This window comes from Carcharodon carcharias, chromosome 3 (genome assembly GCF_017639515.1).
Source record: "Carcharodon carcharias isolate sCarCar2 chromosome 3, sCarCar2.pri, whole genome shotgun sequence".
NCBI lineage: Eukaryota > Metazoa > Chordata > Chondrichthyes > Lamniformes > Lamnidae > Carcharodon > Carcharodon carcharias.
In genome coordinates, this window is record NC_054469.1 from 186,274,960 (window position 1) to 186,290,244 (window position 15,285).

General features: G+C 41.7%; 1 protein-coding gene across 4 annotated transcripts in view; it reads left to right on the forward strand.

The window, feature by feature from the left end:
- The window catches only part of LOC121276286 (F-actin-uncapping protein LRRC16A-like), a 417,343-nt gene that overhangs the window by 157,481 nt on the left and 244,577 nt on the right, over nt 1–15,285 (forward strand). For all 4 annotated transcript variants that reach the window (XM_041184533.1, XM_041184534.1, XM_041184536.1 and 1 more), the window contains exons 9-10: nt 9,466–9,541; nt 13,148–13,236. In XM_041184533.1, coding sequence (XP_041040467.1) covers nt 9,466–9,541; nt 13,148–13,236 — 165 coding nt within the window. The remainder of the gene's footprint in view (nt 1–9,465; nt 9,542–13,147; nt 13,237–15,285) is intronic.

Consider the following 15,285-nt stretch of genomic DNA (forward strand, 5'->3'; position numbering starts at 1 on the left):
CAGTGTGGATTGCCAGTTTATTTTTATGCACATGCAAACACAATGAATCCAAAAATGGAGGAAATTACTTACTCATAAGTTTATTACTATTAATTGGCATGTTTTATCTAATCATTTTTGTTTTGAAAGAAATGATTTAAGTGCATTTGAGACAATCATTTTCAAAATCAATGAAATTATACGGCAGTACTTAATGCCCTCCCCATGGTGAATTTGGTGGTGAGTGGGGGTGGGAGGGGACGTTTAATTGGGCAGGAATATGGTAGGTGGAGACGCCACTGCCTTCCCACCTCTGCCCCAATTAATTCTGTGATGGGAAGGCCCAACTGGTGCGCACGAAAGGGCCTCATCCAGCCCCACTGATATTCATCCAGCAGCAGATTGTGGACTCACCATGCAGGACACCTGAAATGCAAACGACGTCAGAGTTGCTTGCGGACTCCAGGGGCTGGTCCCTCTTTCAAAGGCACACAGTGCCTGGCCTAGGGACTTGGCATCGGAAGGTGTTTGTTGAGGGGTGCTGGGTGGGGGCTGAAAACCACCCCTTGCCTTCCTTCCAGACCCCCTTCCAGACACCACAATCCTCCTCCCACCATCACTCACCTGTGGCTTGGGTCCCTCCGTAATTCTGGGCCTCGTGTGGGTGAATTACTAGCAGCAGCCATTGCCTCCCCAGTGATGCTGCTGAACAATGAAGAGCTTCTGGCCTCTCATTTCCCAGTGGGTGGGACTTGCAACCCCAGGGTCCTTGATTCCAGGGAAGGCTCGCCATTGCCCAGTTAAGTGCCTGATTAGCAGGCGAGACCCTGATAGCCTGCATTAAATCCTGTCCATAGTGCGGTTGCTTGTATTGCAGTTGTGATGAATATATGTTTGCATCTATGTTAGTATCAGCATTAAAGAAGCTGTTGAGTCACAAATACATTGAAGTGTGCATTTGTGTGGCCTGTACATTTACCCAGCCTACAATTGAAGTCAGTAGCTGCTGCTTCAGTGTGTGCTTCAGCATTTTGAATGCTGTCGAAGATGTACTTTTGCAGCCAAGAGTTGGCAGCGATTAATACTCTACAGAGTTGTGTCAGCCTTCTCTGTAAGATTATTTACAATAAGTCATCTTTTTCTGCATTGAAATTGATTGTCTTTTTTGATTAGAAGCAGCCCACCCCAGTCGGAAATTTATATACTGAATTCACTGACCAGTTCCCATTTTGACATCAAGTCAAAAAAACTATAATTCATTAAACCAGAGTTCAAAATGCTGCTGTATAAGGTTCTAAATGTTTAAAAGCAACTAGTGAGTTATGTGTTAGTTGTTAAATATCATCTAGTTAATTTACATTGAACAACATGCTGTCAATAAGAGTGATATTCAGCTAAATGTTAGGCTCTAGAGTACAGATTATGGATATGTTGCCGATCACTACAGCTTATATTTATTTAGCACCATTAATGAATTTTCCCAAGGTGCTTCATAGGAGCATTATAACACAAAGTATGACACCAAGCCACATAAACAAATATTAGGTCGGATCACTAAAATCTTAACAATGGCATAGGTTTAAGGTCTTAAAACAGAAAAGGTGGAGAGGTGTAGGAAGGGTATTCCAGAGTTTGAGGCCTAGGCAACTGAGGGCACAGCCACCAATGGCGGAGCAATTATGATTGAGAATGCACAAGAGAATTGTGGAGCTGGAGGAGATTGCGGAGATAGGGAGGGCAAGGACATGGCGGGATTTGAAAACAAGGATGAGAATTTTAAAACTAAGACATTGCTTGACTGAGAGCCAATGTAAGTCAATGAGCACAGAGGTCATCGGTCAATAAGACTTAGTAAGGATTAAAACATGGACAACAGTATTTTCGATAACCTCAAGTTTATGGAGAATAGAATGTGGAAGGCAAGTCAGAAGTGTGTTAGAATACTTAAGTCTCCCTGCAACAAAGACACGAATGAAGGTTTCAGCAGCACGTGAGCTGAGTAGGGTGATGTTACAGAAGTAGAAATAGGCAATCTTAGTGTTGGCATGAACATGAGGTCAGAAGTTCTCCTTGGGATCAAATATGACCCTGAGGTTGTGAACAGACTGGCTTCATCTCAGGCTGTTGCCAGGGAGAGGGATGGAGTCAGTATTAGGGAATGAAAGCTGGGAATGGGGAATGGAGTGGGGACCGAAACAATGGCTTCAGTCTTCCTGGTATTTAATTGGAGAAAGTTAGACATGCTAGAAGTCTGAAATAAATCCAGATAATGCTGGAAATAATCAGCAGGTCAGGCAACATATGTGGAGACAAACAGCTAACATTTCAGGTCAATGACCTTTCATCATATTGGGAAAACTGAGATTTTTTTTATTCCTTCATGGGATGTGGGCATCATTAGATCAGTGGCTATGCCAGCATTTATTGCCCATCCTTCATTCACCTTAAGAATGTGGTGATGGGCTGCCTTCTTGAAACGCTGCCGTCCATGTCTTGTAGGAACATCCACAGTGCTGTTAGGCAGGGAGTTCCACCGACAGTCAAGGAACTTGGAGGGCAACCTGCAGGTGGTCATGTTCCTATACATCTGCTGCCCTTGTCTTTCTAGGTGATAGAGGTCACAGGTTTGGAAGGTACTGTCAAAGGAACCTTGGTGAGTTGCTGCAGTGCATCTTGCAGACAGTATTCTGGGTATTTCCAGCATTATCTGGATTTATTTCAGACTTCTAGCATGTCTAATTTTCTCCAATTAAATACCAGGAAGACTGAAGCCATTCTTACTGCATCTATTGCATCAGTGATGGAGGGAGTGAATGCTTAAGGTGGTGAATGGGTTGCCATTCAAGTGGGCTGCTTTGTCCTGGATGGTGTGAAGCTTCTTGAATGTTGTTGGAGCTGCACTCATCCAGGTAAGTAGAAAGTATTCTATCACACTCTTGACTTGTGCCTTGTAGGTGGTGGATTGGATTTGGGGAGTCAAGAGGTGAGTTATTAGCTGCAGAATTCCCAGCCTCTGGCCTGCTCTTGTAGCCACAGTATTTATATGGCTGGGTCCAGTTTAGAAGAGTGAGAGGTGACTTGACTAAAGTATATAAAATCCGGTAAAACCAAAAAACTGTGGATGCTGGAAATCCAAAACAAAAGCAGAATTACCTGGAAAAACTCAGCAGGTCTGGCAGCATTGGTGGAGAAGAAAAGAGTTGACATTTTGAGTCCTCATGACCCTTCAGCAGAACTGGGTGAATCCAAGGAGAGGGGTGAAATATAAGCTGGTTTAAGGCTGGGGTGGGGGGGGTGGTTCCTACAAGACATCTTTTGATTATCTGCTCCTATCACTGCTTGCTTGTCCCTACAACCACACCACACTCCTCCACTTCTCTCCCCCCACCCAACCACCCCCACCTTAAACCAGCTTATATTTCACCCCTCTCCTTGGATTCACCCAGTTCTGCTGAAGGGTCATGAGGACTCGAAACGTCAACTCTTCTCCGCCGATGCTGCCAGACCTGCTGAGTTTTTCCAGGTAATTCTGTTTTTGTTTTATATAAAATCCGGAACAGTCTCGACAAGATGGACGTGGAAAGGATGTTGCCTCTTGTGGTTGAGTCCAGAATTAGGGGGTACAGTTTTAAAATTGGGGTTATCCCTTTTAGGACAGAGATGAGGAGAAATTGTTTCTCTGAGGGTCGTGCAACTTTGCAACTCTCTGCCTCCCGAGTCAGTGGACTTGGGGCCACTGAATCTTTTTAAGGCAGAGGTAGATAGATCCTTGTTAGGCAACGGAATCAAAGGTTATTAGAGGTAGACCTGAATGTGGAATTCAAGACACAAACAGATCAGCAATGATCTCAATGAATGGTGGAGTAAGCTCAAGGGGCCAAATGGCCTACTTCTGCTATGTCATATATTCGTATGTATGGGAGATGGTTAAGTTCTCTCTTGTTGGAGATGGTCATTGCCTGGTACTTGTGCCGCACGAATGTTACTTGCCATTTATCAGCTCAAGCATGAATGTTTTCCAGGTCTTGCTGTATATGGGCACAGATTGCTTCAGTATCTGAGGAGTTGCTAATGGTGCTGAACATGGTGCACTCATCTGTTTTATGGTGGAGGGATGGTCATTGATGAAGCAGCTGAAGATGGTTGGGCTGAGGAGAGAAGTAATAGCTTTTAAGCAAGTGAAAGGGGGAAGAGGGGAGAAAGGGTAGAAGACAAGAGAGATGAAATTGCAGAAGAATTGGGAACAAGTAATGACACAAGAAATAAAAGGTGAGTCCAGAGCAGGCATAAATGACAGAATAGTGAACAGCTGCCACCTGAAAGCAGATGTTTTTTAAAAATATTTTGGGGGGGGATATTGTATTATTCTTTTAAGAAGGCTGTTTGTCTGTGTGTGTGTGTATAAATGATTTGATTAAGCTGGGGAGAAGTTACTAGAGAAACGATTTAGTGGCTTAAGAAATGAAAGGATTGAGATGTTAGGTGTGCATTTGTAATAAAATATTATGGTTTGAGGTACAAGTAAATAGATTGGATCTAAAATTGGCATTTTTAGGCAAGTTGAGAGTTCGTTTGAACCTGAGGGAAGTCGGTTGTTATGATCCCCAGCTGAGATTACCCCTGGACAAGCCTGACCTCAGGGTGGATCCCAGCTTGATAGATGCCAACTTTTATTTGTTTGTTTAGATAAGTGGAGAGTAGCTACTGAACAGAGTCACCAGAGTCAGCTAATGAACTTTTAACAAAAGAATAAAACATTTATTAAACAAGAAAAGATAAACTATATTACAACACTCCTTCACCCACAACTATACCTTTACAAATATATACAGATTTGTAAGGATAACACAAGTTACAAAAGCTGTCTTATACACTAATGTCCACAGTAAGTATACAGTGTATGTAACAAAAGGCGACCTCTGGTCTCACACACCACACTCTGAAACCAAGTGATAGATGCCACCTGAATCAGATGCTATGGATCTCCCTGCAACTCCCCCCAGATGCTTGTCACACCGTAAGCCAACCAGTCTCTTTGCACAATCTCCATTCTCCAAGACCCCCAAGAATCTTCACCGACGCTTTCTCTCAGAAACCTTCCTCAAGGGCTCACCTCCAGGGTTTTGAACTCCCCTTCTGATGTTCCTCTTCCCTGGGTCACCACGTACAATAAAGCAGTCTTCCATGCACTGTCTGTCACTGACTCAGCCATTAACAGTAGCACTGCTTCACATGTCCATAGCAAAGACTTACAGACCTTCAGTTGTCTCTTTGGACCTTTTTGCCTCTTGCACGCTGTTCTCACTTTTAAATCTGTTTTCTGCAGCTTTTTTGCTTTTAAATTTGAAGCTTGGAGCCTTTCTCTTTGCCCCTCACTCTTAACTTCATTAGCAGGACCTTTTCTAGATTCCTGTCCTTCCTTTGATTAGAAGGTCTGCATGGGACTCTCCCCTGTTTCTACTTCACTCCTTTGGGCTTGGGACCTTTTGGGAAATTTGCAGCTCTCTTTCCCAGTGTTCAACCTTGGCTTCAAACTGAACTTAAAACTGCTGTTTCTTTAGCTTTTCTGTGTGTGCCTGTTGGAGGGGCCTACCTTTCTGGACCCATGTTGCAAGGCAACAGCCCGATTCTTCTCCTCTTGTTTGCTTAACCTAGCTGCAACTGTCATAAAAAAACTAATTAGAAATGCAGCAACCCTTTTAAAGTGAAATTAAAACTCAATTTGACCTTTCTTAACACACACACACAGAAATAAAAATCAAACTTAAGCTTTAAAGTGAACGCACATTCCTAACACCTACAAATACCAACATAACTTACTTGAACTGTCTCTGTTTCCTAACACAGTAGTGACAAGAAATATTTTTGTATCTTACTGGAGTTCCATAAGTAAACAGAAGACGGTATATGACATTTTATTGACCCGAAAGCAAAGGCAAAGTAGAATCATGAAAGATTTTGTGTTTTGAAAGATTTGAGTTTCAAAGAGGTGTGAGAACAATGGAACCTGATTTGAAACGGGTGGGGGAGAGAAAGGTATTTTAGAGTTATTATGGGGGGCTATTAGCTTTGCAGCGTCGATCTCCTGGAAACAGCTCTAGGCTAAGAGGATTATGTAGTTTGAATCAGCCATCCAGTCAAGCCAATAAAGTCTCAGGCTGCAAAAGCAGTCTTGTTCTGAAGTCTTGAATTTCTACAGCAGAGTGGAAGCGAGTTTAAGAGGTCATGTGGTATGCTTTTATTAAAGTTACAGCAGTTTATCTTGGGTAATATTACTGGATTTTTATAGTTAAACATCTAAAGCGAGTGTTGTCTATAAGGTGTTTACTTATGGGTCTACCACTTAGGGAGTCTTTTGGGGGAATGTTTTGTAAGACTAATTCTAACTCTATATCTGTAATTTTGTGCCTTTAAGTTTTCTTTTCTTCTTGTTAATAAAACTTTTACTTTTAATTTTTAAAATCCCAAAAGTATTACTGGACTTCTTGCTGCTGAGATCAGTATGTTTTCTTCTCATTGCCAGAATACAGAAAAAAAGGGCATGGCCCTTGAGCCAAGTTTCCCTCTGGAATTTGGTTTGCTCAGCAGTTAACATCTGCTGTGGTCATATCATAGAGAAAAACATGAGTAAGGACGAAACCTGCAGAGGAATGAGAAACAAAATGGGGGGCAAAAGTTACTTTCTAAAATTGTTGAATGCAGAATTGAGTCCGGAAGCTGTAAGGTACTTAATTGAAAGATGTGATGCTGTTTCTCAAGCTTATGTTGCGATTCATTGGAACACAGTATGCGGCTGAGGACAGCGAGGCCACTGTGAGACCAAGGTGGAGACTTGGAATGACAGGTGACGAGAAGCTTGGGGGTCATGCTTGCAGACTGAATAGAGGTGTTCTGCAAACTTATCGCCATATCTGAGTAGAGAATACAGTATACCAAATTGAAAGAAGTACACCTGAATCACTACTTCAACTGGAAGGAGTGTTTTGGATTTGAATGATGAGCAAATAGGAGGTAAAAAGACAGGTGTTGCATCTCCTGCACTTGCAAGTAAAGGTGCCATGGGAAGGGGAGGGTGTGTTGGTGGTGATTAAAGAGTGGATCCAGGGTGTCAGGGAGGGCATGCTTCCTTTGGAATGCTGAAAGTGTAGGAGAGGGGATGATGTGTTTAGTGAGGGTATCAAGCTGGAGGTGGCAGAAATGGCAAAGGATTATATGTTGAATATGGAGACTGGTGGATGGAAGATAAAGATAAGGGGAACCCTATCATGGCTGTATGAGGGCGGAGAGTGGATGAGAATAAAAGTGTGGGAAATGGGATAAATGTGGTTGAGCACCCTGTCAACAATGGGGTGGGGGGGTGGTGGTTGGTGGTGGTGGGGGTGTAATACCAGTTGAGGGAAAAGGAAAATGAAATAGAAGCACTGGTACCATCAAAACAACAGACGGAGACGGAAAAACTGGGTGAACAGAATCTGTCCTTACAAGAAGCAGTGTGTGAAGAAATGTAGTCAAGGTAGTTGTGGGCTGATGATGAATATTTGTGTCCTATCCCCTGAAATAGAGAGACACAAGTCAAGAAGGGAAGAATCAGGTATGAACGATGTGAAGGTGAGATAAGGGGTGGAATTTGGAAGCAAAAGGTTGAATTTTTCCAGTTCAGGACATGAGCTGGAAAAGGCACAGATACAGTCATCAAAGTGTTGGAAAAAGAAGAGAGGCAGTGGGTTGGAGTAGGACTGGAACAAATCGTGTACCATATGTACCACAAAAGGACAGGCATAACTAGGATCCATGCATGTAACCATAGCAACACCTTTTATTTGGAGGAAATTAGTTGAGTTAAGGAAAAATTGTTCATTGAGTTTGGACATCTATAGTGAAGAGGAGATGGTTCATGCTTGGAAATTGTTAAAATGGTGGAGGTCATCTGAAGCGTCATTGATGTGACAAGGCGAGAAAAAAATAGAATCGAGATAGGAAGATTTCAGACTGTAATCTTTGCCCCCATTTTGTTTCCTTTATCTTTGCATGCTTTTCTCTACTCTCTGCATTCTGAGGGCAGTAGTCATCATTCTGCAATTCACACCTCCTCTAGACACATCTTTTGTTTACTTACTTGTCACAGAACCATTTCCTTTGGCCCAATTCTTTTGTTATTTAATCTCTTATGTATTGCACACTACCACATTGCTTGTACTTTTTCCACGCTCTTCCATTTCACTTGCTCAAAAAAAAATTATTTCTAACTTTACCCAGTTCTGAAATGTTAACTGTTTCTCATTCCACAGATTTTTGCCTGACAAGTTGAGTATTTCCAGCATTTTTGTTTCGATGAAACCAGTTTATTATGTGCTCCTTCTGTACCTTTAAAATAAGGTTTAACATGGTATATACCCAGTTTTAGCAGAATGTCCAGCATATTGTTTAATATATTTTATTGATTTCTGTAGAGCAGGCTAGTCTGGTAACAATTTTGCTGCTCATCCTAATGTGAGATTACATCTTCAGTTTGATTAAATTTGTTTTCCTGCAAAGGTCGGACTTAGTAAAATTGTGTCCACGCCAAAAATTCTTTGGCTTTAAATGCAATGAATTCTCAGATATAGCTGCAGTAGATGCAAAATATCTTCATTTATTGTGGGTAATGGCATCACCTGATGTAGCACGAAGGCAAGCGGTTCAGAAGGTGCTAGGTCTGATAGATATTCATTGACCCAAGCTCAAAGTGCTTGTGTGGACTTTGGTTGAGAAGGGAATTGAGCTCAGCTCTCATAGTCTAGTAATCAGGTAGTGCTTACCATCTAAGCTTATATTTAAAGAATGACCACTTGGATGAACTTTCCCTTCCTCATTATAGTTTTACAGAAGCCTAGAGATGAGGAAAAAACATGGAAAGACAAACATTAAAAAAAAACGACCCTGTAAATTATTCCTCAATTATACTTTGAAATGATATTTTGCCTCATGAGGTATTTGGCACAAGCTACCCTGAAGGAAAATTTCCAAGTGTTTTATTGTTCTGATTAATTTTTAAAATTTCAATTCTGCCCACACTTGATCTTTATTAAAGTTACAGTGTGTTTGCTCAGGTAAATTGAATGATCAAGGTGAGGGAATTGATCCTCATGGGGAAACAAGTAATTTGCTGGCTTGGCTTACTTAAATGTGCTCAGTTTTATTGATTTTTTTTTAAAGTGTAATTTAAGATGTTAAGATTTGCACTTACGTGGAAATTAATCACAAAATCTCTCATAACATGGAAAAATTAAGTGCTTTATAAACAAATCTCAAGTGCTGCGTGGGAGTAATTGTCAGCATGACTAACAGCTAGTAATGGCATTAGTTGGATGCACAGACACACCCTCAAAAATAGCGATCAACACAACTCATCCTGTGCATGAAATTTATTTGCCAGCATTATTAGAGTACAAATCAGTGAGGTAAATGTCATTGTTAAATAATTAAACTTCTTTTACATTTTATTAGAGACTTGATACCAATTGTTGCTGCGCTTGAGTACAACCAGTGGTTCACGAAGCTCTCCTCTAAGGATCTTAAACTAGTAAGTAAATACTGGAGTCTAATCAAGTGGAAGATAAGAGTGTGCTCTAAGTATTCTTGTTTGTTTCTATTAATTACTGAGATAATTATTCATAAATCTTGCAGTTGAACCTTTGGCACTCAGGCACTATGTCAGAAGAGGCATTAAACCGAGGTCTGTCTGCTCCTTCAGGTGGATGCAAAATATTATCCGGCAATATTCAAAAATTTTTCCTGATGTCCTGACCAACATTTATCCCTCAAGCAAGATCATTTAAACAAATTATCTGATCAGTTATCTCATTGCTGTTCATTGGGCCTTGCTGCCAATTAAATATTTGATAGACTACTTCAATTCCATGTCTTAGGACTGAATCATAAAACATTTCATGATGCATTTGTAAAAGCACTAAGACTTGGGGCAACAATGATGTCATAAGCTTGATGTTTGGGATCCATTTAGAGGATTTTCAAAGTAATTGATAGTTATGTTTGGACAGAGGAGGAGAGTATTAGTTTAAATGTAATGTTAGTTTATGCTCACCACAAGTTGTACAGAAGACCGCATTCTTTGATACAACTTTTAAGTCATGATTCAAAATAAACTTTTGTGTGCTATAATTTCTGCACCTCATTCCAAAAGGAATTGTGATTTATATTCTTATGTCAAGTGCTTCTTTCTTATTTAATCCAAAACATCTATAAGTTTGTGACAAGTTTGTTGAATATTTGATCAAATATTAAAAGTGGATTAAGTATGATCAGACTGTTAATCTTAGAGGAGTTGAAAGTTGTACCTGTTTAAATTAGTAAGTCAGAAGCAATCACATATTCTTTTAACACAATGGCTTTCATCCTGTGTGATGCTCTCACTGGTAGAGCACATGACTTGTCCTGCATACTGAGGCATTTTCTGATGTGCCATGGACTCATCATTTGGAAATAAATTGAAGAGAGAGAAGCAAATGTAAGAAGAGGAAACAAACAAGATGAGAAGAGGAGTAGGGGCAAATAGGACTGGAGGATTGGGACAAAATAACAACCTAAGCTTTACAAAGATTATTTTGCAGATTTACTGCTCCCGGTATTAGTAGCTAGTGTCAAACGAGAAGAATGAGAATTTTATTTTGTTGAGATCTGGCATCAAAAAATGTGAAATGATGGAGCATTGATAGAAATATCTGCGAACTGTTGCTTGAGAAATAAAAAAACCATGAAGTTTTATTAGTAAATCGAGTTTTATTGCACCATAGAGTAAATTTTGCATCATGAGATTCATGGAACAGTGTGTTAAGTAACAATTGAAGAATTTGTGTGTGTAGCTCAGCCTGCCTTGATTCAGTGCTCCCTCTTTCTTATCCCTTGTATAACTTTAGTTAAACTTGATCATTTTACCAATGTTTTTGAAATGATTGAGCTACACAGCAGAAAAATCTTTGTTAATGCTGCTCATGAGAAATCTACTGGCATTTTAATTTGTTTAAAAAAATTTGATGTAACATGGTTTGTGAAATTTAGACTGTAATCATAAACATGTGTATTGTGGGTGATTTGTTTTATTTATATTTTTGCATGCATCTTTCTCAATTTGTGCAGATTTGCTCCCCTATAGAGGAGGCTGAAGGGTGACCAAATTGAGGTATACAAAATTATGAGGGGCCTAGATGGGGTAGACAGGAAAGACTTGTTTCCCCTAGCTGGGGGGTCATTTATCAGGGAGCATAGATTTAAGGTGATTGGTGGAAGGATTAGAGGGGACATGAGGAAAAACTTTTTCACCCAGAGGGTGGTGGGGGTCTGGAATTCACTGCCCGAATTGGTAGTTGAGGCTAAAATGCCCAACTCATTTAAAAGGTACCAGGATCTGAACCTGAAGTGCTGTAACCTGCAAGGCTACGGCCCAACTGCTGGAAAGTGGGATTGAAATGAGCAGCTAGTTTCTTTTTTTCTCCTCTTTTCTGCCAGCACAGACACAATGGGCTGAATGGCCCATTTCTGTGCTGTAACTTTATGATACTATGGTGCCCATTAATTCCTTTGTTTTCCTTCTGTTGTCAGTTATATGGGTTCAGCAATAGGTTTTCCATAACAAAAACAGAATTACCTGGAAAAATTCATCAGGTCTGGCAGCATTAGGGGAGAAGAACAAAGTTGACGTTTCGAGTCCTCATGACCCTTCAACAGAACTGACTAAAATTAGGAGAGAGGTGAAATATAAGCTGGTTTAAGGTTTTGGTGGGGGGAGGTTGTTATAGGGACAAGCAAGCAGTGATAGGAGCAGATAATCCAAAGATGTCACAGACAAAAGAACAAAGAGGTGTTGAAGGTGGTGATATTATCTAAGAGAATGTGCTAATTAAGAATGGATGGCAGGACACACAAGGTACAGCTCTAGTGGGGGTAGGGTGAAATAAGGTTAACAGGGCATAAAAGGTATAGATTTAAAAATAATGGAAATAGGTGGGAAAAGAAAAATCTATATAAATTATTGGAAAAAACAAAAGGGAGGGGGAAGAAACGGAAAGGGGGTGGGGATGGAGGAGGGAGTTCAAGATCTAAAGTTGTTGAATTCAATATTCAGTCTGGAAGGCTGTAAAGTGCCTAGTCGGAAGATGAGGTGCTGTTCCTCCAGTTTGCGTTGGGCTTCACTGGAACAATGCAGCAAGCCAAGGACAGACATGTAGGCAAGAGAGCAGGGTGGAGTGTTAAAATGGCAAGCGACAGGGAGGTTTGAGTCATTCTTGCGGACAGAACGCAGGTGTTCTGCAAAGTGGTCGCCCTGTTTGCGTTTGGTCTCTCCAAAGTAGAGGAGACGGCATTGGGAGCAACAAATGCAGTAGACTAAGTTGGAGGAAATGCAAGTGAAATGCTGCTTCACTTGAAAGGAGTGTTTGGGCCCTTGGACGGTGAGAAGAGAGGAAGTGAAGGGGCAGGTGTTGCATCTTTTGCGTGGGCATGGGGAAGTGCCGTAGGTGGGGGTTGAGGAGTAGGGGGTGATGGAGGAGTGGACCAGGGTGTCCTGGAGGGAATGATCCCTACGGAATGCTGCCGGGGGGGTGAAGGGAAGATGTGTATGATGGTGGCATCATGCTGGAGTTGGTGGAAATGATGATCCTCTGAATGTGGAGGGTGGTGGGGTGATAAGTGAGGAAAAGGGGGACCCTATCATGTTTCTGGGAGGGAGGAGAAGGCGTGAGGGTTGCCGGGAGATGGGCTGGACACATTTGAGGGCCCTGTCAACGACCGTGGGTGGAAAACCTCGGTTAAGGAAGAAGGAGGACATGTCAGAGGAACTGTTTTTGAAGGTAGCATCATCAGAACAGATGCGACGGAGGCGAAGGAACTGTTTTCCACAATTACATGGTTAGACAATGGAAAAGTATGTCTTGGTAATGTTGCATAGTTGGCAGTTTCAACTTCCTGCATTCCTCTCCTTGGGTCCAAGTAAGAACTGACAGGATGCTCTGCAGTATTGGAAAGAAATGAAAACTGTAAATTTAAAAAAAGACAAGTTCTCAGCCCTTTGGGACTGAGTATATTCTGCAGCTATTGGGCCTGCTTTGTAGTTTCTTTGCTTTGTCTTTTTGTATTTCTAATTTTAGACAGACTTCATTTTCTAATTCTTTAGTCCACAGATGTTTGTGAGCAAATTCTACGAGTTGTTGGTAGATCCACACGTTTAGAAGAGTTGGTGCTAGAAAATGGAGGCCTCCGAACGTAAGTGTGTTTGACTGTTGATTATTTCAATAGATTTCTATAGGTAAAGCCTCCTGAAATTGTATTTGAGTTTCCCATAAAGAACTGTACAACTCTTAAGTACAGCTTAAGTTGTACAGTTTAAAGTTTTAATATTCTGTGTACTGTCTTGCATATTTGAACAATTACAATGGCGAGACAATTTTGATATTTTTCTTTGAAGTGGTACAATACTCGTATTATACAAGATTATCTTAACACTACTTGATACAGATTTATGCACCCTCCAATCCTAGCATTGAGCTGAGCAGGGAATATTGTGCAATCAGACCATATTCTCTTTGGGTTGTAATTGATATTTACAATGACATGGAAAAAAAGAATGTCATTGGAATGGTGGTGGTACTTCCGTAAGAATACTTTTGAGAAATGTAGGGCATCTGTTTATGAAAATCAGGAGGCAACTCCGAACAATCCTTATGAAGACAAAGGCCTGAATTTTTGTAAAGCCAGAAGGGCTCTCTCTGTGCCTTAGCCAAAATGGCACTGGATCCCCAATTCTGGAACCATATCTGGCACCCAGCATTTTCGCGGGGGTGAGCAGGGGGAATGGGGACAGGAGGTATTTCACACATCTTCGATTCATGGAGGCAGCATCGCGTTTAAAAGTGCAGCTGCTGTCAAACCGATTCAAATTTTGTTAGCGAGCTTCCTGAAGCACAACTCAAGGGCTTTAGACATTTATTTGAGGAAAATGTCTAAACCGAGTGGAGTTCTTTGGGAGGGGTAATGTACCCCTTTGGGAGAGGTCACGTATCCTTTGGGATTGTTAAGGGTAGACATGAATGTGTATAATAAGTAGATAAGGTTGATGGAACTGTCACACTGTCAGGTCACTTAAATCCCCTGCCCTATAAATTTTTGAAAACAAAAATATGAAAATACAAAATAGGAGCAAAAGTCGGCCATTCAACCCCTGGAGTCTCCTCCGCCTTTCAGTAAGATCATGGCTGATCTATTTGTGTTTCAAATTCTGCAACACATCTACCCCTGATAACCTTTCATTCCCTTGCCTAGCAAGAATCTATCTACCTCCACCATAAAAATAATCAGTGACCCCAGCTCCACCGCCTTCTGAGACGGAGAGTGCCGTAAGACCATAAGATGTAGGAGCAGGTGTAGGCAATTCAGCCCATCGAGTCTGTCCGCCATTCAGTGAAATCATGGCTGATCTGATAATCCTCAATTCCACTTCCCTGCCTTTTCCCCATTACCCTCGATTCCCTTACTGATTAAAAATCTGTCTATCTCAGGTAAAGATTCACTACCCCCTAAAGAGAAGAAATTTCTCCTCACCTCTGTCTTAAATGGGCGACCCCTTACTCTGAGCTTATGCCCTCTGGTCCTGGACTCTCCCACAAGGGAAAACAACCTCTCAGCATCTACCCTGTCAAGCTCCCTAATAAGGTTGTCTCTCATTCTTCTAAACTCCAATGAGCTCAGGCCCAACCTACTCGACCTCTCCTCATAAGAAAATCCCTCCATACCCGGGATCAACCTAGTGAACCTTCTCTGTACTGCCTCCAATGCCAGTGTATCCTTTCTTAGATAAGAGAACCAAAAAGGGGAATGTGCAGCCCTGCCTCTGAGGTGACTGGAGGCGGGGGCAAGGGCAGCCCTGATGTTGAATATAGCGCACAAGCATTCGGGGTAGGGAGGCTGGGTGGGTGAGGAGAGTGGCCAGGTATTGGGGAATACTGTAGAAAGTGACCATTGCTCTGCAACTGAGACAGTTCAGGCATAGCCACATTGACATGATTGGGGTTGGGCTCATAGCTTATCTGCCCACTCAAGCCACACAGAGGCATCAAAGTGCCACCAAGTTCTCCAGAGCCCTTCCTCACTCCTTCATACAACACACGCCACCCAAGAGCCACAGCGTGCTGTCGCTGGTTGGTGCCTAATGATATCCAGGGTCTGTAGACGCTGCCTTTCATTCCTGCAGATGACCGAGAACCAGTGCCACTGAAGACTGCAAATGTCTAGGGAACTGGTTGCTCACACCTGCCA